The 21835-nt window shown below is 36.6% G+C and overlaps 2 protein-coding genes and 1 long non-coding RNA gene across 4 annotated transcripts; all 3 read left to right on the top strand.

Moving 5' to 3' along the window:
• The first annotated feature begins 3259 nt into the window (after positions 1 to 3259).
• On the top strand, positions 3260 to 9324 carry vsx1 (visual system homeobox 1 homolog, chx10-like). Of its 2 annotated transcripts, none has more exons than XM_074645379.1 (5): positions 3260 to 3851; positions 5818 to 5893; positions 6558 to 6681; positions 7903 to 8083; positions 8991 to 9324. In XM_074645379.1, exons 1-5 carry the CDS (start codon positions 3407 to 3409, stop codon positions 9302 to 9304), a joined length of 1140 nt encoding a protein of 379 aa, XP_074501480.1. In that variant the 5' UTR covers positions 3260 to 3406; the 3' UTR covers positions 9305 to 9324. The 2 variants fall into 2 exon arrangements, with proteins under 2 accessions (XP_074501480.1, XP_074501478.1); XM_074645377.1 differs by having other exon boundaries at positions 7903 to 8098.
• A 1786-nt stretch (positions 9325 to 11110) lies between these two features.
• Positions 11111 to 18250, top strand: LOC141774507 (uncharacterized). The gene is made up of 6 exons (XM_074647223.1): positions 11111 to 11331; positions 15100 to 15454; positions 15850 to 15908; positions 15994 to 16060; positions 16157 to 16770; positions 17464 to 18250. The coding sequence occupies exons 1-6, from the start codon at positions 11203 to 11205 to the stop codon at positions 18061 to 18063; spliced, it is 1824 nt and encodes a 607-aa protein (XP_074503324.1). The 5' UTR covers positions 11111 to 11202; the 3' UTR covers positions 18064 to 18250.
• A 131-nt stretch (positions 18251 to 18381) lies between these two features.
• LOC141774508 (uncharacterized) lies at positions 18382 to 20712 on the top strand. Its single transcript, XR_012595362.1, has 2 exons — positions 18382 to 18544; positions 20035 to 20712. It is a non-coding gene; the product is annotated as an uncharacterized LOC141774508 (long non-coding RNA).
• The last annotated feature ends 1123 nt before the right edge of the window (positions 20713 to 21835 follow it).

Genomic DNA, 21835 nt, shown 5'->3' with positions numbered 1-21835 from the left:
TGCAGTGAAATATACTTAAAGTACTTAAAGTAAAAGTATGCATTGTGCAGTGAAGTATACTTAAAGTACTTAAAGTAAAAGTATGCATTTTGCAGTGAAATATACTTAAAGTGGGTTGCGTCATCTCGCGGGTGCAAGCGGCCGAAATGGGTTTCCTCAGGAGGGTGGCTGGCGTCTCCCTTAGAGATAGGGTAAGAAGCTCAGTCATCCGTGAGGGACTCGGAGTAGAGTCCTTGCTCCTTTGCGTCGAAAGGAGCCAGTTGAGGTGGTCCGGGCATCTAGCACGGATGCCTCCTGGGTGCCTCCCTTGGGAGGTGTTCCAGGCACGACCAGCTGGGAGGAGACCACGGGGAAGACCCAGGACTAGGTGGAGAGATTATATCTCTACTCTGGCCTGGGAACGCCTCGGGATCCCCCAGTCAGAGCTGGTTAATGTGGCCCGGGAAAGGGAAGTTTGGGGTCCCCTGCTGGAGCTGTTGCCCCCGCGACCCGATCCCGGATAAGCGGTTGAAGATGGATGGATATACTTAAAGTACTTAAAGTAAAAGTATGCATTGTGCAGTAAAATATACTAAAAGTACTTACGGTAAAAGTATGCATTGTGCATTACTATATACTTAAAGTACTTAAGGTAAAAGTAGACATTGTGCAGTAAATTATACTTAAAGTACTTAAGGTAAAAGCATGCACTGTGCAGTAAAATATACTTAAAGTAAAAGTATGTATTGTGCAGTAAAATATACTTAAAGTACTTAAGGTAAAGTTATGTATTGTGCAATAAAATAGAAAAAGAATAATGCCTCGTATCAAAAGTATTTTAGTTAAGATTAATAAAAACTTAATCAATGGATTAAGGGATTGTTGACATTTAACCTCTCCAGTAGATAAATATTCAGCCCAGTCGCACAGCAGTTTATCAAATAGTCATGAAGTTAAGACACAAATTTCATGTCTTTTTCGTGGTCAGCATGAAATCTATTTGTAATTGTGAACCAGGATGTATATTATAATAATACATATATATTGTATAATACATGTAGTTTTATTATATAGTAAATGTATTATAATATATGAGTATATTATAATACAAATACTGTATAATACATATTGTTTTATTATTCAATATATGTATTACAATATGTGAGTAAATGTCTTAATGTCAGAATCAAATAACGAAGCTCCTCCTGATGAAAGTCAGTTGGCTTTTAATCCCTCGGGATTGACTGCAGGCTGGCAGTGTGCGTGTGTGTGCGTGTGTGCGTGTGTGCGTGTGTGTGTGTGTGTGCGTGTGTGTGTGTGTGTGTGTGAAGGTAAAAATGATCAAACAATGAGAGGAATCTGCTTATCACAGATAATTGAAGCAAATTTAATCTGTTTTTATTTTTGTTAATTATTATTATTATTATTATTATTATTATTAATATAAATAATAATAATAATAATAATGTTTTAATGTTAAATTTAAACAAGATTTAATCTGATTCGTCAACAAAAAAGCTAGAAAACAAAATAATTAAATAATAATTAAATGATACAACAATTATTATTTTAATGGGAGTGAAAACAATCTAACATGTGACTTCATTTACTTTATTTGTTTTATTTCTCAGAGTGTCCTTCTATTATCTCACTCCTTTATACTTTATATTACATTATATTATATTATATTACATTATATTATATTATATTATATTATATTATATTATATTATATTATACATAGTGTATTTAAAATAAATGTGTGTAATAATAATTTAAAGTTTATAGTTTAGTCTCTGGTTGTTTAATGAACTGAGTTTGTTCCTTTATGTATTGTGTTTATATATTTAATTATATATAATTGCCTTTATTAAATGCATTTGATATTTAGAAATAATTAATTTAAATGGACACAGCTGCTTCTCAAAGATGAGTTTTATATATATGTATAAAAATAATATGAAAAAGGGAAGTCTAAATATAACGACCAGGGTGTTAAATGTTTATATTGAATTTAATTGAATTGAAACATTATTCACCTGTTTTTGTTTCATATTTGAGAAATTAAATAAGAGTCGTTTTATTATTAGAAACCAGTTTGTAGAACTGCTGATAGAACAAGTGTTCAGAAAAATCTGGAAGATGTATAATAATAATAATAATAATAATAATAATAATAATAATAATAATAATGATGATGATGATAATAATAATAATAATAATAATAATAATAATAATAATAATAATAATAATAATAATAATAATAATAATAATAATAATAATGATAATAATAATAATAACAATAATAATAGTAATAATAATTAACTTGTAGCAGACAAACAAATGTTGGATGTTTTTTCAGGTAGTTCAGAGGATGTCAGGTCAGAAAAATAAAATCTGCTATATGGTCCTTATTATTATTATTATTATTATTATTATTATTATTATTATTATTATTATTATTATTATTGTTATTATTATTATCATTATCATTATCATTATTATTATTATTATTATAGTATATTCCTATTTGATGAAAACAATAATAATAATGAAGTTATGTCAACATCAATATTATGTAACTGATTACAGTATAATGTAACTGATTACAGTGTATATAATGTAACTGATTACTGTGTATAATGTAACTGATTACATTAAAATGTAACTGATTACTGTGTATAATGTAACTGATTACAGTCTATAATGTAACTGATTACAGTCTATAATGTAACTGATTACAGTATAATGTAACTGATTACTGTGTATAATGTAACTGATTACAGTATAATGTAACTGATTACAGTCTATAATGTAACTGATTACTGTGTATAATGTAACTGATTACAGTCTATAATGTAACTGATTACAGTATAATGTAACTGATTACTGTGTATAATGTAACTGATTACAGTATAATGTAACTGATTACAGTCTATAATGTAACTGATTACAGTATAATGTAACTGATTACAGTCTATAATGTAACTGATTACTGTGTATAATGTAACTGATTACAGTATAATGTAACTGATTACTGTGTATAATGTAACTGATTACTTTGTGTGATCAAAGATAACTAAATGAAAACTTCTCCTCTTGTGTCCGGAGAGGAAATCCGGATCGGATTGGCGGGAAATTGGAGGCAATTAATCCTCTAAACCCCCCAGCAGCATCTCTCTCTTCTGATTGGATGCTGATCTGGTCTCCGGAGACTGAGGCCACATAAAGAGAGCCCGCCACCCGGGGCGTCCCGGTGTGTCCATCATCCTCCAAAAGGACTTGGTCCAGTCTCCTCCATCCTCCAGTCTAGAAGGACCTGGTTCAGTCTCATCCTCCTGTCTCCAGAAGGACCCGGTCCAGTCTCCTGTCTCCAGAAGGACCCGGTCCAGTCTCCTGTCTACAGAAGGACCCGATCCAGTCTCCTGATGATGACCGGTCGGGACCAGCTGAGTGAAGAGAAACCCAAAGTCCGGATGTTGTCTCCGGGGTTCGGGATTGATAAATCCCGGCTGCATGGCTCCGGGTTCCGGTCCAAAGGCTTTGCCATCACCGACCTGCTGGGTCTGGAGTCAGACCTGCAGGCCCGGCAGCCGCCCGGCCTGGCCCCGGGTTCGGGTCCGGGTTCGGGTCTGTCCTCCTCCGTACCCGGGATGGAGCCTCCCGGACCTCCCGGTTCCGGTCTGGGCGGGTTCTCGTTCCCGGGCGGGTCTCTGCCGCTGGGTCTCGGGTTCTTGTGCAGCCTGGCGGCCCAGCAGCCCGGAGGGGGTCCCTGCTTCCTGCCGGGTCACCTGCCTCTACTGCAGACCCGGACCGAGAGCCACTACCTGCAGAACCTGCAGAACCTGGAGGCCCAGAGGGACAACTACTCCGGTACGACCCGGTCCGGTTCGGAGCCGTTTTATTCTTCTACTCTGTGTTTAAAGTGGAGCTGAATCAGGACCTCTATTCAAGCTTTTTATAATATGATATTTTTCTCTCATTTTTATTTAAAAAAAGTTTTTAAACATTTTGTTCGTTTTTTCTTTTAAACTTTGTTTTTGATTTTATCTTTCCGTTTTCTTTAATCTCTTTTTTTAAATCTATTTATCTTTTTCCTTATTTTTATCTTTAAACTGAGTATTTATCTGGACGGACTGCTGGCTGGTTCTGTAACTAAATGTTCTCAGTTCGGTTCGAACCGTTTTATTCTTCCAAAGTGTTTAATTCAAATCAATTCAATTTATTTTTATAAAGCATCAAATCACAACAGAAGTTATCTCAAGACGCGTTTTATATAGAGCAGGTCTTAGACCACCATAATGTACAAATCACTCTATTTCCTCATTCACAACATCTCTTACTAAAAGGCAGAAAAAGGATATTCAATATAGGAGTTAAAGTGGAGCTGAATCAGGACTCCTTTTTAACCTTTTTATAATATGATATTTTTCTCTAATTTTTATTCTAAAAAAGTTTTTAAACATTTTGTTCGTTTTTTCTTTTAAACTTTGATTTTGATTTTATCTTTCGGTTCGGTTCGGGTTATTCCCTCTTTTTCAAACTGAGCTTTTGTTTTTTTAAATTGATTTATCTTTTTCCTTATTTTTTTCTTTAAACTGAGTATTTATCTGGACGGACTGCTGGCTGTGGTTCTGTAACTAAATGTTCTCAGTTCGGCTCAGTTTGGCTCGGATAACAATATTATTGTGATAATAAAAAAGAATAATAATACTGTCAGTCAAATTCATCTTTAACTTTATTTATTGTGCATTTTGTCGTTGTTTTTTTTGCAAATGTGTAGGGAGGTGGAGAAAGAGAGTCTCTAACCATTATACTGTATAGGATATATAAAAATGAATTTAAGAGGCGTTAGATTATTTACACAATATTATCATTTGTGTATTATTAACATGATATCAATATTTCGTTTTTAAAATATCACGGTGCAAATGCAAAAGTTAAAATCAAATCTGTGTGCACAAACATGAATGAGGCCCAATGGCTCTGAAACTGTAAACACATGCAGCAACAAAAACAAAGTGGTATACCTGCTGAAACGGGACCTCGGTTCGGTTCGGTTCAGTTCGGTTCGGTTCGGGGTTTGAAACATTTTTCCTGTTTCCTCAAATTTTTCTCTTCTTTTCTAAAGTAAACTAAACATTTTATTCTTTATTAAACTTAAATTATTTGTTTGATTCGTTTTTTCTTTTTCTCTAAACTGTTTTTGATTTTATCTTTCTGTTCGGCTCAGTTCAGTTCAGGTTTTGAAACCTTTTCCTTGTTTTTCTAACAGCTGGATCTATTTATCTTTTTTTCTCATTTTTATCTTTTAACTGAGTATTTGTCCTGATGGACTGCTGGCTGTGGTTCTGTAACTACATTTTCTCAGATCGGTTCAGTTCGGTTCGGCTCGGCTCGGTTCGGTTCTGTTCGGCTCAGTTCAGTTCGGGTTTTGAAACCTTTTCCTTGTTTTTCTAACAGTTGGATCTATTTATCTTTTTTTCTTATTTTTATCTTTTAACTGAGTATTTGTCTGGACGGACTGCTGGCTGTGGTGCTGTAGCTACATTTTCTCAGATCGGTTCAGTTCGGTTCGGCTCGGCTCGGTTCGGGTTTCACTGTCAGTTTCGTTTCGCTTTTTATCTCTTAAAAAGCTCTTGAAATAAAAACAATTTAAAAAGCCTCACTAACTAATGTTATAATGTTTGATTAAATAATTGAATGATCAGAGGGTTCTATTGGTGTTTTTTTTTGCTTCATTTCGATTAAATCGAAACATGTTTTATTTAAATCAGTAGATGAGTTTTAGTAAATATGACTAGATGAGAGTTAATGAGGAGTTTTTTTTTTGTTTCAGATGAAGAGTGTCTCTCTGACCGCAACGACTCCAAAAACTCCAACAACTCTCAGAAGAGGAAGAAGAGGAGACACAGGTGATTATTACATTATTATTGATTATTCATTATTTGTTCTTTGAAAAATAACAGCAAAAAATCAAAACAATCATATATTTTGTATTTTCCGTATTTATTTCATGGTTAAACATTAATTTATATATATTCACTGAATTTATAAGCATTTGCTTTTCTCTCTTATCAGACTACACTATTATGATTTAATGAGCAAATATAAAATACATACAAGATGACTCATCCTCATACAGGAAAAATAAACACAACATAAACATATATATAAAAGATAAAATAAGATAAATCCTTATTTATGTCCAGAGGGGAGTTCAGGACAGAAATGAGTTCAGATAGAGAAATTAAAATAAATAGATATTTAGAAGTGTAAACAACTAAAATAAGAATATAAGTAGAAATAGAAACTATACCAGAGCATTAGAGACAACGTATCAGATAAAGAAGGACAAAATAAATAATAAAGATAAAAATATATAATAAAATGTGTTTTCTTTAAACTTTGGTTGTAAATAAAAGCAGATGAAGAAATGTAAATGTGTTTTGATGTTTGAGGAAAGAAACACAGAATAAATGTCCTCTGTATAACAGAGGCTGAGCTTCCTGTTAGTTTCAGATTAACCATCCATCCGTCCGTCTGTCAGCAGCTGATGTTGTTGTGTTGTGTCTTCAGGACGGTGTTCACGTCCCACCAGCTGGAGGAGCTGGAGAAAGCTTTCCATGAGGCTCACTACCCAGACGTCTACGCCCGAGAGATGCTCGCCATGAAGACGGAGCTGCCTGAGGACAGAATACAGGTGAGACCACACACATAAATATATATATATATATATATATATATATATATACACACAGCTGATCATCACTGACCACAGACACATCTGTCTGCAGCTGGACAGAAACTGCATTCATTATTTGACAGAAATTTAGACTCTTAATAATAAACTTAAACATATATTCATATTTTTAATGATAAAAAAATTAATTAATATATAATATAAATATAATCTTGAGTATAAATGTTCATCCTTGACTTTGGGAATAGTAAATCTTCATCCGCTGAAGAAGACCATGAGTTGTGGTTGAAAGCTACAGAAAAAGCAAGTGAGTGGACCTTGAGTTAGGATGTAGTTGTATTTGGTCAACCAATAATCATCTTATCACCTCTCTTTGTATCTTGTGACCCTCTGGAGGGGTCCTGAGCCCCATGTTGGGAACCACGTGTGTGATACTTTCTGTACATTTTTCATATATTTTTCACATAATTAAAAATATTTTTGGGGATATTTTTCAGACATTTTTCACTAAAATTTTTCACATATTTTACTAATATTTTGGGGATGTTTTCATAAATTTGTCAGACATTTAAAAAAAAAAAATTGTGTATATATGCATGAAAAATATATTAAACATGTCTGTAAAATTATCCCCAAAAAATAGTAAAATATATGAAAAATGTCTGAAAAATAACCCAAAACATTATAAAATACGTGAAAAATATATGAAAAGTGTCTCAAAAGTATCACACACAGTATTTATAAATGGTGGTTCCCAACATGTGGCTCAGGACCCCGCCAGAAGGTCACAAGATACAAAGAGAGGTCGTAAGATGATTATTGGTTGACCAAATACAACTACATCCTAAATTAAGGTCTTGATCATTTGACTTGTTTTATTTCTAATTAAAAAATATTTCAAATGAAACAATGTGAGAAGTTTCAGGTAAAACCAGAATTGTATTGTTAAAACTGCTCACAGCAAAGAAAACCTGTGAAAAAAAGTTTGGGAATACATAGAAAACATTTGATAATGTCTAAATAAAATACAGAGAAAATAAATATTAAAAGTACATTTAAAGTAACTTAAAGTTTACTTTATAACTCCAATATTAATATAATTTGTGCACAAATTTAATTTTGACATTTTCACGTCTATTCTGCACATTTAATGTATATTTTTAAACAGTTTTAAAGCACTGGTTTTGAACTTTTGTGTATTTTTGTCGTATTGTTTTCCAGGTGTGGTTCCAGAACCGGCGTGCCAAGTGGCGAAAGCGTGAGAAGTGTTGGGGTCGCAGCAGCGTCATGGCGGAGTACGGCCTGTACGGCGCGATGGTGCGACACTCCATCCCGCTGCCAGAGTCCATCCTCAACTCCGCCAAGAACGGCATGATGGGATCCTGCGCCCCCTGGCTGCTCGGTGAGCCGCATACACGTCAGTGCCACGCACATGCACCACACCATGCATCAATACACACTGTTTAAATAAAAATTAGTTCAATGTTTTCATCACACGTCAACACTAAAACCGGGTCAACGTCACAGACTCCATGTATATTCATCATGTGACCAAGAAGGTCCGGATAGCCTCACCATCAACATTTACTTCATTTAAATCTGAGCTGTCAGTTTCCTGTCCGTGACTACGTTTACATGCACAAATATCCAGTTTTTCCCTTGTTCTGGAAAAGACAATACTCCTTGAGTTGTTCCGATACCGATACAGTATCAGAAATGCGTCCCATACTGCCCAAAATTCGACACCGGGTATCGGCGAGAGCGCCAGTCTATGCACGGATCCGATACCATCCATAACCGGAAATCTATTCTTCTTCTCCGCTCCAAAACAGTAACCTTCACTGTGCTACTACTGTTTTAGAGCAGCGAAGTCTGTTATACATAGCAACGGTCTGTTATACGTAGCAATGGTCTGTTATACATAGCAACGGTCTGTTATACGTAGCAACGGTCTGTTACACGTAGCAACGGTCTGCTATACGTAGCACCTGTCTGTTATACATAGCAGCGGTCTGTTATACGTAGCAACGGTCTGTTATACATAGCAACGGTCTGTTATACATAGCAATGGTCTGTTACACGTAGCAACGGTCTGTTATACGTAGCAACGGTCTGTTATACGTAGCAACGGTCTGTCATAAAGAAATAACAGACCGTAGAACGCTGTGATTGACCAATCAGAATTGAGTATTCAACAGCGCCGTGTAATAAATAACAATAACTGACACCACAGCATTCATATAATTATATAATGTTATAATCGGTGTAATAATACGTAATAATGTATGTGAATGTCTCTGTCTTCACAGGAATGCACAAGAAGTCTCTAGAAATATCCAAAAAGTGTTCCAGCCCTCGGGAGTCGGACTCGACCCGATCCGACTCGTTCTGCGACGCCTCGGAACGACGGATTGGAGGCGGCGGCAGCGGCGAGGCTCGGGAGGTGCAGCACGAGGCTCGGGAGGAGGAGGAGGAAGAGCTGCTGGAGATGGAGGATATGGAGGAGGAGGTGGCCATCGACCTGTCCAGCTCATCCAAACAGCAGCAGCAGGAGGAGGCCGGGGTAAAGTCCGCCTCCTCGCCGAGGCGGCAGAGCGTCGGCGAATCGGACGAACGCAGCTGAAGGTCGGATGAGTGAAACGCGGTGACTGTCTGACGATAGCAGCAGGAGCACAGAGATCTGATTGGGTCTTCTTTCAGGGAACAGACAATCAGAGAACAACCATTCTGTTGTTTATGTTTTCACAAAAAGGAGAAATAAAAATATATTTTATATAAATTAAATGCTACTCTGGGTTAGCACGCTAAAAAATGAGCTTTTAGGTAATATTATATTATACTAACAAACATTTACTGCTTATTTAAAATGTAATATTAGAGAGCTGTAATTTTAGCATCCCAACAATGAAGCAAACATCAGTGTGCTAAAAGACAGCGACCTCTCTGTGCTCCCTGGATGAAAACATGCAAACGTAAAGTCGCAGCTACCACCGCTAGCGCCGCTACCTCCGCTAGCGCCGCTAGCGCCGCCATAGTCAGACGGACTTTGAGGAATCAGACGGAGAGTTGAGTCTTTTCTAAAAGACCTATGAACTGTTGGAGGAGGATGTAAATGTCTCTGTCTATGTGTTTGTCATCATCGTATTGTACTGAGAGTATGTTTTATATCCGTGATATTTTGGGAAATAAGAGGCTATTTAATGTTTTATTCCTGTTGTGTTTTATAGTTTGACTGTCTGTCAAGCACTGAAGCTCTGTGAATGAATGTAATTTAAATGTAATATTTAAAAAGGTTATTATTACTATTATTATTATTATTATTATTATTGTTATTAATATCATGTATGTACAGCAGCAGATTGGTGAATAAAAAACAAAGTATTTTTTGAATCACTGGGATTTTATTTTGATCATTCAACACAACACAAACACTGCAGAATATTTTAATTTACCTTTAATTAACATATGATTGATCAGAATGAATGAGCACTAAACAGACTGATTATTATACATGTCTCAGCTCAGCATACAGAAATCTAATTTTCATTTATATTTTCAGGTTTGAAAATGCAAAGCAACTAATTTTTCATGTAGGAATAAAGCTGCCATAATGTTTAAAAAAATTGAAATGGACTTATCATTTGACGATTGTCAAAAAATGTGAAACTTAAAATTGAATTAATTTTGCAAACTGGACTTTTAAATTTGAATCATCATCGTTGATAATTGAGGCTTTTCTTTCTTTCTTTCTTTCTCATTTCATTTATTCATTTATTTAACATAATGGCAGCTTTAGTCCTCCATACCACAGCACCGGAACTGTACCAAATAAAGTAAAATAATCAAAAAAATAAAAGAATTTTGTAAAAAAAAAAAAAATACTGTTATAAAACCCAAATACTGCGTTTTACTTTGTAGGTTATAGCAGGTGATTTTACTTTGGAGGGCATTAGCCGTTGGACGAGACAACTACGTCTTTTTTTATTTTGCTCATTCACCACAACACAAACACTGCAGAATATTTTAATTTACGTTTAATTAACATATGATCAGAATGAATGAAAATGCAAAGCAACTAATTTTTCCTGTAGGAATAAAGCTGCCATAATGTAAAAAAAAGAAGTGAAATGGACTTATCATTTGACAATTGTCAAAATGTTTTAATTAAATTTGAATCACCATCGTTGATAATTGAGGCTTTTCTGCATTTCTTTCTTAATTATTTAATTTAGTCATTTATTTAATATAATGGCATTTAGTTCTCCATACAACAGCACCGGGACTGTATGATCAAAAAAATAATCAAAAAAAATAAAATAATTTTGTAAAAAAAAAGAAATACTGTTATAAAACCCAAATACTGCGTTTTATTTTGTAGGTTCTAGCAGGTGCTTTTACTTTGGAGGCCATTAGCCGTTGGACGAGACAACTACGTCACTTCCTTTATCCGCGTTGTTGTCTCGAGCCGTTACTGTGCTAAAGCTAAAGCTAACCGGCTGCTAAGTGCAGGAATACTTAAACATGGCCGATTTAACCACTTTAAAAAATGACCTGACGCTCATAGTGAGCAACCTGGCCGAGGCGGTGATGACGGAGATGTTTACCGCGAAGGAGAAAGTCTCTTTGAGGAAACAAAATCCCAAAACCGAGGTAAGCTACCTGAAGCTAACTGTAGCTAAGAGCTAACTTTACGATACCACACTTCCGGTCTGACGACAGTTAGAACGTCAGTTAGTCAGTTACACCAGACTCCATTCAAAAACATTCTAATTTAAGCACTTTCAGTTTGGAGTTAACTGTTATAGACTAATATCAAACAAGAGCTTGACTTTATTCATAGTCCTCATATAGTTATACCAAACTCCATTCAAAAACCCTCTAATTTAAGAGTTAACTGTTATAGCCTTATATCAAACAAGAGCTTGACTTTATTCATAGTCCTCATATAGTTACACCAGACTCCATCCAAAAATATTCTAATTTAAGCACTTTCAGTTTGGAGTTAACAGTTATAGCCTTATATCAAACAAGAGCTTAACTTTATTCATGGTCCTCATATAGTTACACCAAACTCCATTCAAAAATCTATTAATTAAAGCAATTTCAGTTTGGAGTTAACTGTTATAGACTAATATCAAACAAGAGCTTGACTTTATTCATGGTCCTCATATAGTTACACCAAACTCCATTCAAAAACCCTCTAATTTAAGAGTTAACTGTTATAGCCTTATATCAAACAAGAGCTTGACTTTATTCATAGTCCTCATATAGTTACACCAAACTCCATTTAAAAACATTCTAATTTAAGCACTTTCAGTTTGGAGTTAACCGTTATAGACTAATATCAAACAAGAGCTTGACTTTATTCATAGTCCTCATGTAGTTACACCAAACTCCATTCAAAAACATTCTAATTTAAGCACTTTCAGTTTGGAGTTAACCGTTATAGACTAATATCAAACAAGAGCTTGACTTTATTCCTAGTCCTCATATAGTTATACCAAACTCCATTCAAAAATCTATTAATTAAAGCAATTTCAGTTTGGAGTTAACAGTTATAGCCTTATATCAAACAAGAGCTTAACTTTATTCATGGTCCTCATATAGTTATACCAAACTCCATTCAAAAATCTATTAATTAAAGCAATTTCAGTTTGGAGTTAACAGTTATAGCCTTATATCAAACAAGAGCTTAACTTTATTCATGGTCCTCATATAGTTACACCAAACTCCATTCAAAAATCTATTAATTAAAGCAATTTCAGTTTGGAGTTAACTGTTATAGACTAATATCAAACAAGAGCTTGACTTTATTCATGGTCCTCATGTAGTTACACCAAGCTCCATTCAAAAACCCTCTAATTTAAGAGTTAACTGTTATAGACTAATATCAAACAAGAGCTTGACTTTATTCATAGTCCTCATGTAGTTACACCAAACTCCATTCAAAAACATTCTAATTTAAGCACTTTCAGTTTGGAGTTAACCGTTATAGACTAATATCAAACAAGAGCTTGACTTTATTCATAGTCCTCATGTAGTTACACCAAACTCCATTCAAAAACATTCTAATTTAAGCACTTTCAGTTTGGAGTTAACCGTTATAGACTAATATCAAACAAGAGCTTGACTTTATTCCTAGTCCTCATATAGTTATACCAAACTCCATTCAAAAATCTATTAATTAAAGCAATTTCAGTTTGGAGTTAACAGTTATAGCCTTATATCAAACAAGAGCTTAACTTTATTCATGGTCCTCATATAGTTATACCAAACTCCATTCAAAAATCTATTAATTAAAGCAATTTCAGTTTGGAGTTAACAGTTATAGCCTTATATCAAACAAGAGCTTAACTTTATTCATGGTCCTCATATAGTTACACCAAACTCCATTCAAAAATCTATTAATTAAAGCAATTTCAGTTTGGAGTTAACTGTTATAGACTAATATCAAACAAGAGCTTGACTTTATTCATGGTCCTCATGTAGTTACACCAAGCTCCATTCAAAAACCCTCTAATTTAAGAGTTAACTGTTATAGACTAATATCAAACAAGAGCTTGACTTTATTCATAGTCCTCATGTAGTTACACCAAACTCCATTCAAAAACATTCTAATTTAAGCACTTTCAGTTTGGAGTTAACCGTTATAGACTAATATCAAACAAGAGCTTGACTTTATTCCTAGTCCTCATATCGTTATACCAAACTCCATTCAAAAATCTATTAATTAAAGCAATTTCAGTTTGGAGTTAACAGTTATAGCCTTATATCAAACAAGAGCTTGACTTTATTCATAGTCCTCATATAGTTACACCAAACTCCATTAAAAAAAATCTTCTAATTTAAGCACTTTCAGTTTGGAGTTAACCGTTATAGACTAATATCAAACAAGAGCTTGACTTTATTCATAGTCCTCATATAGTTATACCAAACTCCATTCAAAAATCTATTAATTAAAGCAATTTCAGTTTGGAGTTAACAGTTATAGCCTTATATCAAACAAGAGCTTGGCTTTATTCATAGTCCTCATGTAGTTACACCAAACTCCATTCAAAAAAATCTTCTAATTTAAGCACTTTCAGTTTGGAGTTAACAGCTATAGCCTTATATCAAACAAGAGCTTAACTTTATTCATGGTCCTCATGTAGTTACACCAAACTCCATTCAAAAACCCTCTAATTTAAGAGTTAACAGTTATAGACTAATATCAAACAAGAGCTTAACTTTATTCATGGTCCTCATGTAGTTACACCAAGCTCCATTCAAAAACCCTCTAATTTAAGAGTTAACTGTTATAGACTAATATCAAACATGAGCTTGACTTTATTCATAGTCCTCATATAGTTATACCAAACTCCATTCAAAAACCCTCTAATTTAAGAGTTAACAGTTATAGACTAATATCAAACAAGAGCTTGACTTTATTCATAGTCCTCATATAGTTACACCAGACTCCATCCAAAAATATTCTAATTTAAGCACTTTCAGTTTGGAGTTAACCGTTATAGACTAATATCAAACATGAGTTTGACTTTATTCATAGTCCTCATATAGTTATACCAAACTCCATTCAAAAATCTATTAATTAAAGCAATTTCAGTTTGGAGTTAACAGTTATAGCCTTATATCAAACAAGAGCTTAACTTTATTCATGGTCCTCATGTAGTTACACCAGACTCCATCCAAAAATATTCTAATTTAAGCACTTTCAGTTTGGAGTTAACCGTTATAGACTAATATCAAACATGAGTTTGACTTTATTCATAGTCCTCATATAGTTATACCAAACTCCATTCAAAAATCTATTAATTAAAGCAATTTCAGTTTGGAGTTAACAGTTATAGCCTTATATCAAACAAGAGCTTGACTTTATTCATAGTCCTCATATAGTTACACCAAACTCCATTCAAAAAAATCTTCTAATTTAAGCACTTTCAGTTTGGAGTTAACCGTTATAGCCTTATATCAAACAAGAGCTTGACTTTACACTCAGCGTCATATCAATAGTTTTAATTCTATGTGGTTGCTCTTGTGCCTCTTCCTGTCCTTTATATGTTGTCTTTCATTGCTTTTATTGAGCAGCATTTTGTTATCTATGTGCTGAGAAGTGCTTTATGAATTAATCTTGACTTACTTTTATGGTCTACTGGTTAAATTGGTTTCAGTTGAATCAAGTGAGACGCAGCTGTTTAAACTCTGTATTTTATGGTGCAAGGACCAGTATGAAGGGTGTAATGGTTCACCAGTGACTCCTCGTGATTCATACAAGGAATAAAGTCTTCCTTTTAATAGACTGGCTCGTAGCTTAACAGCATTAAATGTACAGATATGTAACTGGAGTTTATTATTAACAAACAATAACAAGAGCTGCTCATAATGTGTTAGCTTTCACTGATTTATGTCATTTTATTTCAGGAAAAACTCAAAAAACTGGTGGACAGTCTGTGTGTCCAAGCTGTTGATAAAATCCTGAAGATGGTCAAGCCCCCAGGAAGCCTGAAGGATCCATCAGGAGACCTGAACCTTAAGGATCCACTAGGAGGCTTGAAGGATCCACCAGGAGGCCTGAAAGATCCACCAGGAGGCCTGAAGGATCCACCAGGAGGCCGTAAGAATCCACCAAGAGACCGTAAGGGTCCATCAGGAGACTGTAAGGGTCCACCAGGAGACCGTAAGGGTCCACCAGGAGACCGTAAGGGTACAGCAGGAGACCTTAAGGGTCCACCTGAGTCTGATGAGAGCAGCAAATGTTTAGTGAAGGCGACAGAAGGTGAGCTGAATTTCTACTTAAGCTGATTTCTATTAACTCCAGCATTAGCATCCCAACTCAGGAGCTCTTTACTTCTGGAAAAAAATCCACTTGCTAAATTATGAATGACACAAGAGTGGGTTATTCATATAGACTTCTTTTGAATATTATATTGGTGCTATACCCAATATATAAATACCCACCACAGGTAGCTGCATGAAGACTAGAGGTGAGCTTAGTTAGCTATTCACGTCTATTTGCCTCTTTGCATCAACTTTGTATGTAATTGCGCAGTGCATTTACAGTGAAAATATGTCAAATAGATCAGTTTAAAGTGTTTAAAACAAAGAGGATAATAAATAATGTGCACAGTGTGAATATAAAACGCCCCGCTGAGTGTTTCCTGTGTGTTTCAGGTGGAGGAGGTGGAGGTGGGCGCCCCCCCTCAGGACAGACCTACTTCATGTTTTACAGGGTCAGTGAGTGAATCCACACTAACAGAGAGAAGATATCTGAGCTCTGATCACACTCAACACACAGTACTGTTTCCTGTTTTGTAGAACGCTGCTGCCGACTCCAAGTTTGTGCTGGTGCCACTGCCGAACCATGCTAATGCTAATGCTAACGGTGAGTTTATCTGACCTTATTCATTCATAACCAGTCGTACGTTTCAGGAAGATGATTCTAGAGTTAAGTACCAACTCAAAGTTTCTTGTATTGCAGGTGAGAATAAACCTGTCTCGACTCTGCACAACAAGCGCTCCACCTCCACCCCTTCGCCGCAGGCTGATTTCCCCGACCACGAGTACGCTAGGCCGCCACCCGGCACCGCCTCATCAGTGGAGGGCGGAGTCTCTGCAGGACGCAGAAAGAAACGGCCCTGCAGCAGACGGCCGAAAAAAGCCCCCAGCAGGTCTCTGAAAGAACCAACAGGAAGTCCCTGCCAGTGCTCGCAGTGTGGGATGATGTTTCCAAACGCAGAGCGACTCTCTGACCACCAGAAGTCTCACCCAACATGCTCCGTGTGCGGGGCGACGTTCAGGGGCATCCTGAGACTCCGCCAGCACACCATCAAAGAGCACGGGCTGCTGCCGTACAACTGCGACTACTGCCACAAGACGTTCAACCACAAAGCTCACCGCGACCTGCACGTGAAGGCGCGGCACACTGGAGAGAAAACGTGCCACTGCGACATCTGCGGGAAGGGCTACTCCTGTGTCAGCCTGCTGAAGACGCACAAGATGACCCACTTCGAGAAGACGTTTGTCTGCGACGTCTGCGGGAAGAGCTTCTACCACGCCTGTCACCTGAAGCGCCACAAACTGGTGCACCGCGAGGTGCGTTATGGCCGTGTATTGGCAAGAATCTGGCGATACGATACGTATCACGATACAGGGGTTACGATTCAATATGTAAGGAATAATATACAGCAAGCATCGTCCTGTCAGGGTTTCCTTCACAACAATGACCCGCTAGCTGTACATTATTCCACTTAGTACACGGCTAATTACTTAAGAAATCAATAATTTGACACAAAAATGGACCACCAGAGTCCGACATCAGAATTGCGCCCATAGCAACGGTCTGTTATACATAGCAATGGTCTGTTATTCATAGCAACTGTCTGTTATTCATAGCAACGGTGTGTTATACATAGCAACGGTCTGCTATAAGGAAAAAAACAGACCGCAGAATGCCATGACTAACCAATCAGAATTGAGTATTCAACAAAGCCGTGTAATAAATTGCGATTTATTGCGATACTGTAAGCAAGGCGATATATTGGGATTTTTTTCAAATAAAATGTTATGAAAACTGATATTATAAAGAACACACTGCCATATGCATAAAATCTGAGTAAAACATTTGACTTTTTTAATACAATCAGAACAGAGGGCACATCTCTAAGTATTGACTAAACTGTAAACTAATAATTTATAATCCATACAGTGTTTTTGAGAATCAATACAGTATCACAAACCATAATATCATGATAGTTGATTATTTGGATATTTTCTTCAACCCCTAAGGTGCGGCCGTACCAGTGCTCTACCTGTGGGAAGGGCTTCAACCAGGCCGCCAACCTGCGCAGCCACGAGGTGATCCACACCGGAGAGAAGCCGCTCTGCTCCATCTGCGGCAAGAGCTACCGCTCCCTGAGGAACCACGTCATCAGCAAACACCCGCACGAGCTGCCCGCCGACGAACTGTCCGCCGGAGACGCCATCATCACCTGCGAGGTGTGCGGCAGGACGTTCGCCAGCCCGTCCCAGTTTAAAATCCACCAGAGGAGCCACACGGGGGAGAAGCCGTACCGCTGCGAAGTCTGCGGGAAGAGTTACGGTTTGAAGCAGCAGCTGAGAGAGCACCGGTACACCCACACCGGGGAGAAACCTTACAAGTGTTCCCTATGCTCAAAGACCTTCAACCTGGCCACCAGCTACATGAGGCACCGCAGCATCCACACCGGAGAGACGCCGCACAGCTGCCTCGACTGCGGCAAGCAGTTCCGCCTGCTCACCTTCCTGAAGGCTCACCGGCGGACCAAAGCTCACCTGAAGCAGGTGCAGCAGAGGAAGAGAGTGACCTCTAACCTCGAATCAGACTCGATCGTAGAAACGGTAGTGTAATGTAGGCTTGTCGCGGTGGTCGTTGTTACCGGTGTTACACAGTGGTCGGGCACACACTGATAACATTACGTACCCCCCGCCCCCACCGCTGTTTTGCTTTTTTTTTTACAAATATAAAAGCCATTTAGTTCATTTCCACGACTATTAATAGATAGTCAGACGACGGACGCTACAAACTGAACATGAATGCATCCATACGGAGTCTCAGCACAGAGTAGCAGGTGTCATATTTCACACACGTGACGAGAGAGAGTTGACAGACCGAGAGATGGCGGAGGATTTGGTGTTGAAGCGAAAAAGCAAACGCGCCTATTTGGCAATATTTCAGATTTAAACCTAACGCTATGAGGGAACCATAACGTTAATGAAGTTGCTTTAATCGATGGGTGGAGAACGGAGTACTCACAGCTGGCGTGCGCGGAAACCGGCGACCTCGCAGTGAAAGCTGGACCGGAGAGGCCAGACACACCGCCACCCGACGGTAAAGATCAACAGACACAGCTACAATATAGCTACAGATATTGAGCGTCATCTTTTCTTGTAAAATGTCCGGTGTAATCGGTAACACCGGTGTTGTCACAAAATGATTAACCGGTGGGACAATTTCCTCACCGTGACATCCCTATTGTAGCGTCCCTTTAATAGAGCGACAAACAGGATGAGGATGTGCTCTGTTGTTGAGTTTAATATTTCACATCAACAATCAGCCATCAGGATCATTAACCGTCATGAAGGTGATTAAATCTATTGTAGGTGGGATTAACGGTTGTATACATCCTTTAATCTGACCTGCAGGAAAACACAGAGTGTCACCTCTGACCTCAGATCAGACTCGCCACAGTAATGGTGGTGTAGCGTCCCTTTAATAGAGAAACAAACAGATGAGGTGCTCTGTTGTTGTTTTTTGTTTTTCTGTAACTGGGTTGCCAAGTTTATCAAAACCCACCATTTATGCTTAAATCCGATTTTTTTAGACCATATAAATTGCAGTAAAAAAACAACTAGTATGTCATTTTTCAACATAGGCATGTTAATACGACGGAGTTTTAGGGCCACATTGAGGGGGGAAAAAATCTGAGATTTTGCGAATAAAGTCATAAGTTTAAGAGAAAAAAAGTCGTAATATTATGAGAATAAAGTCATACATTTACAAGAAAAAAAGTCCTAGTATGAGAATAAAGTCATAATATTAAAAAAGACGTAATTTTACGTGTTATTTTAGAGGGGAAATGGAGCAGCGTGAGGAACATGGAGCATCTTGTGAAGTTATACTTTAGTTTAGGTTTCACAAATAACGAAATACTTCATCTTTTGGCACATCAGCACCACATTATCATCAGTATCAGGACCTTGAAAAGATTGTGCAAGAAACTGTGTTTATTCCGAAGAAAAAAACACACAGACCTGATGGGGAAACTGCCTCTTTTGTGGAGGAGGAAATTACTTTTTTCTCATAGTTATGACATTATTCTCGCAATATTACGAATTTTTTTGTCTTGAAATAGTATGAATTTATTCTCATTAAATTATGACTTTATTCTCGTAATATTATGACTTTATTCTAGAAATATCAGATTTTGTTTCCCCTCGATGTGGCCCTAATACTCCGTCGTATATTAACAATTGAAACTGTGAATTATGAATTTTGGAGCTCCAGTGGCCAGGAAGCCTAAAAAATAGTTTATAAAGCCAAATCATATCAATAAAGCCTGACAGATCTCAACAACAGAACAAATCTTTGTTGACACATGAAGCTTTCTGTGGTAGACAATGATTATGGAATTAATAAACCTATTTGTGTTACTTGTTTTTTTCTTCTTTTTATTGATTTTTACATTGTAAAGAGACCTGTTGTTGTATTTAATCTTTCACATCAACAATCAGTCATCAGGATCATTAAACGTCATAAAGGTGATTAAATCTATTGTATGTGGGATTAACGGTTGTATACATCCTTTAATCTAACCTCAGGTCTGCAGGAAAACACACAAACACACAGTGACAGAGCGTCAGCGCTGGATTACAGAGAGCAGCATCAATTATCATCCGACAGCAGTAAAGTGGGAATTATGAGCGATTAGGCTGCTGCTCAAACAGATTACAGTATCTGATGGACACACATCAGATCTGAGGTCAGAGGTCGCTGAACAGCTGCAGCACAACAAATTCACATCTCATCAGATACCTCACTGTTTTATTTCCAGGAGACGTCAGGAAGTCACTGATCTTCAGTGAGAATGAACAGATTAAATAAACCTCATACAACATGTTAATCTGTGATTTATAGACTGATATGTTTATTATCACAGAGATGCAGTCGTTGGATCTCCGGCTCCTCCAGCGACGCTCATTAATATGTGCAAAAAGACAATCTATTGTTTCAACTGTTTCTATTGTGAAGCATCATTTTCAGAGATATAATATAACCAAACAAGAGACGGGAAGAACACACTTCAAAATAAAATTAATTAATTGATTTAAAAACATAGTAATAATATTAGAGCTGCAGCGATTAATCTATTAGTTGTATTAAATTTCGCCAACTATTTTGATAATTCATGAATCAGTTTGAGTAACTTTTCCTTAAGAAAAATGTGAATATATTCTGGTTTCTTTGCTCCTCTATGACAGTAAACTGAATATCTTTCAGACACCTGAGGACGTCATCTTTGGGAAAGACTGATCCACATTTTATAGACCAAACAACTAATTGATTAATGGAAAAAATAATCGACAATGAAAAACATAATTAGTTGCAGCCCTAAATAATAATAATAATAATACTATTATTTGTTCAACTTCACCTGCAAATTGTTCTTCCGGGCTAGCTTTCTGATCTGATGAACAACTCTTCTCTTTCTCTCTCAGAGTTTAGCTTAGCTTAGCATAAAGACTGGAAGCAGGTGGAAACAGCTAGCCTACAGTGAGCATGTTATATGAGCAGCTCAGCATCATTAAACTAACTGAAGATGCTTCCGAGCATTCCTCCTGATGCTGCTTCTTCTATACATACTGTACATGTACTGATATACACACATGTACTGATATAAACACATGCATTGATCTACATACATGTATTGATATTGATACATATAGATTGATAGATATATGTATTGTTGTGATAACGACTGAACTCAGATCTGTCTGATCTGCAGGTTTAACATCATTAAAAACAAACTAATCAGCTTCCAGCAGCAGGTTCAACCAGCACTAAATTAATCTACTTAAAGGGTTAAACGTGAAAACAAACAGCTTTAATAAAATCCAACGTTTCTGTTTCTTTATGGATTCTGAGACTTTAAATATTTATTTTTATTTGTGTGTTTTTATTTCTGGTTCTCTGTTAATACAACTCTGACAATTCACTGTATAAACCCATGATAACATCCAGAGCATGCACCAGGAAAATAAGTAAATGAATAAACATAAATATACAAAAAAATGTAATCCAAGTTGAATAAATACATAGATGATGATACATTGTTAAATTGGAAAATACACCTTATTATTTGAGTTACTTTGGTATTAAATAATAATGTGTTATCATTTTATATATAATTTTTAACATGAGTTTTGACAAAACAATCTCACTTCCTGTCTTGTTCTGGAGCTTTCAACCGTATCACACAGTCTTCATCAGATTGTTTTAACTCTGTTTATTTATGTAGCACCATTCAAACAAACAGGCAGTCCTTCACACAGAAAAACAGTATAAAAACAGTTTGATGTTGAGAGTGCAGTTCCTGAGCTGAGCTACAGGAGGCAGCAGCTG

The sequence above is a fragment of the Sebastes fasciatus genome, chromosome 9, assembly GCF_043250625.1.
Source record: "Sebastes fasciatus isolate fSebFas1 chromosome 9, fSebFas1.pri, whole genome shotgun sequence".
Taxonomy (NCBI): Eukaryota; Metazoa; Chordata; class Actinopteri; order Perciformes; family Sebastidae; genus Sebastes; species Sebastes fasciatus.
This window is presented reverse-complemented; position numbering and strand designations above follow the sequence as displayed.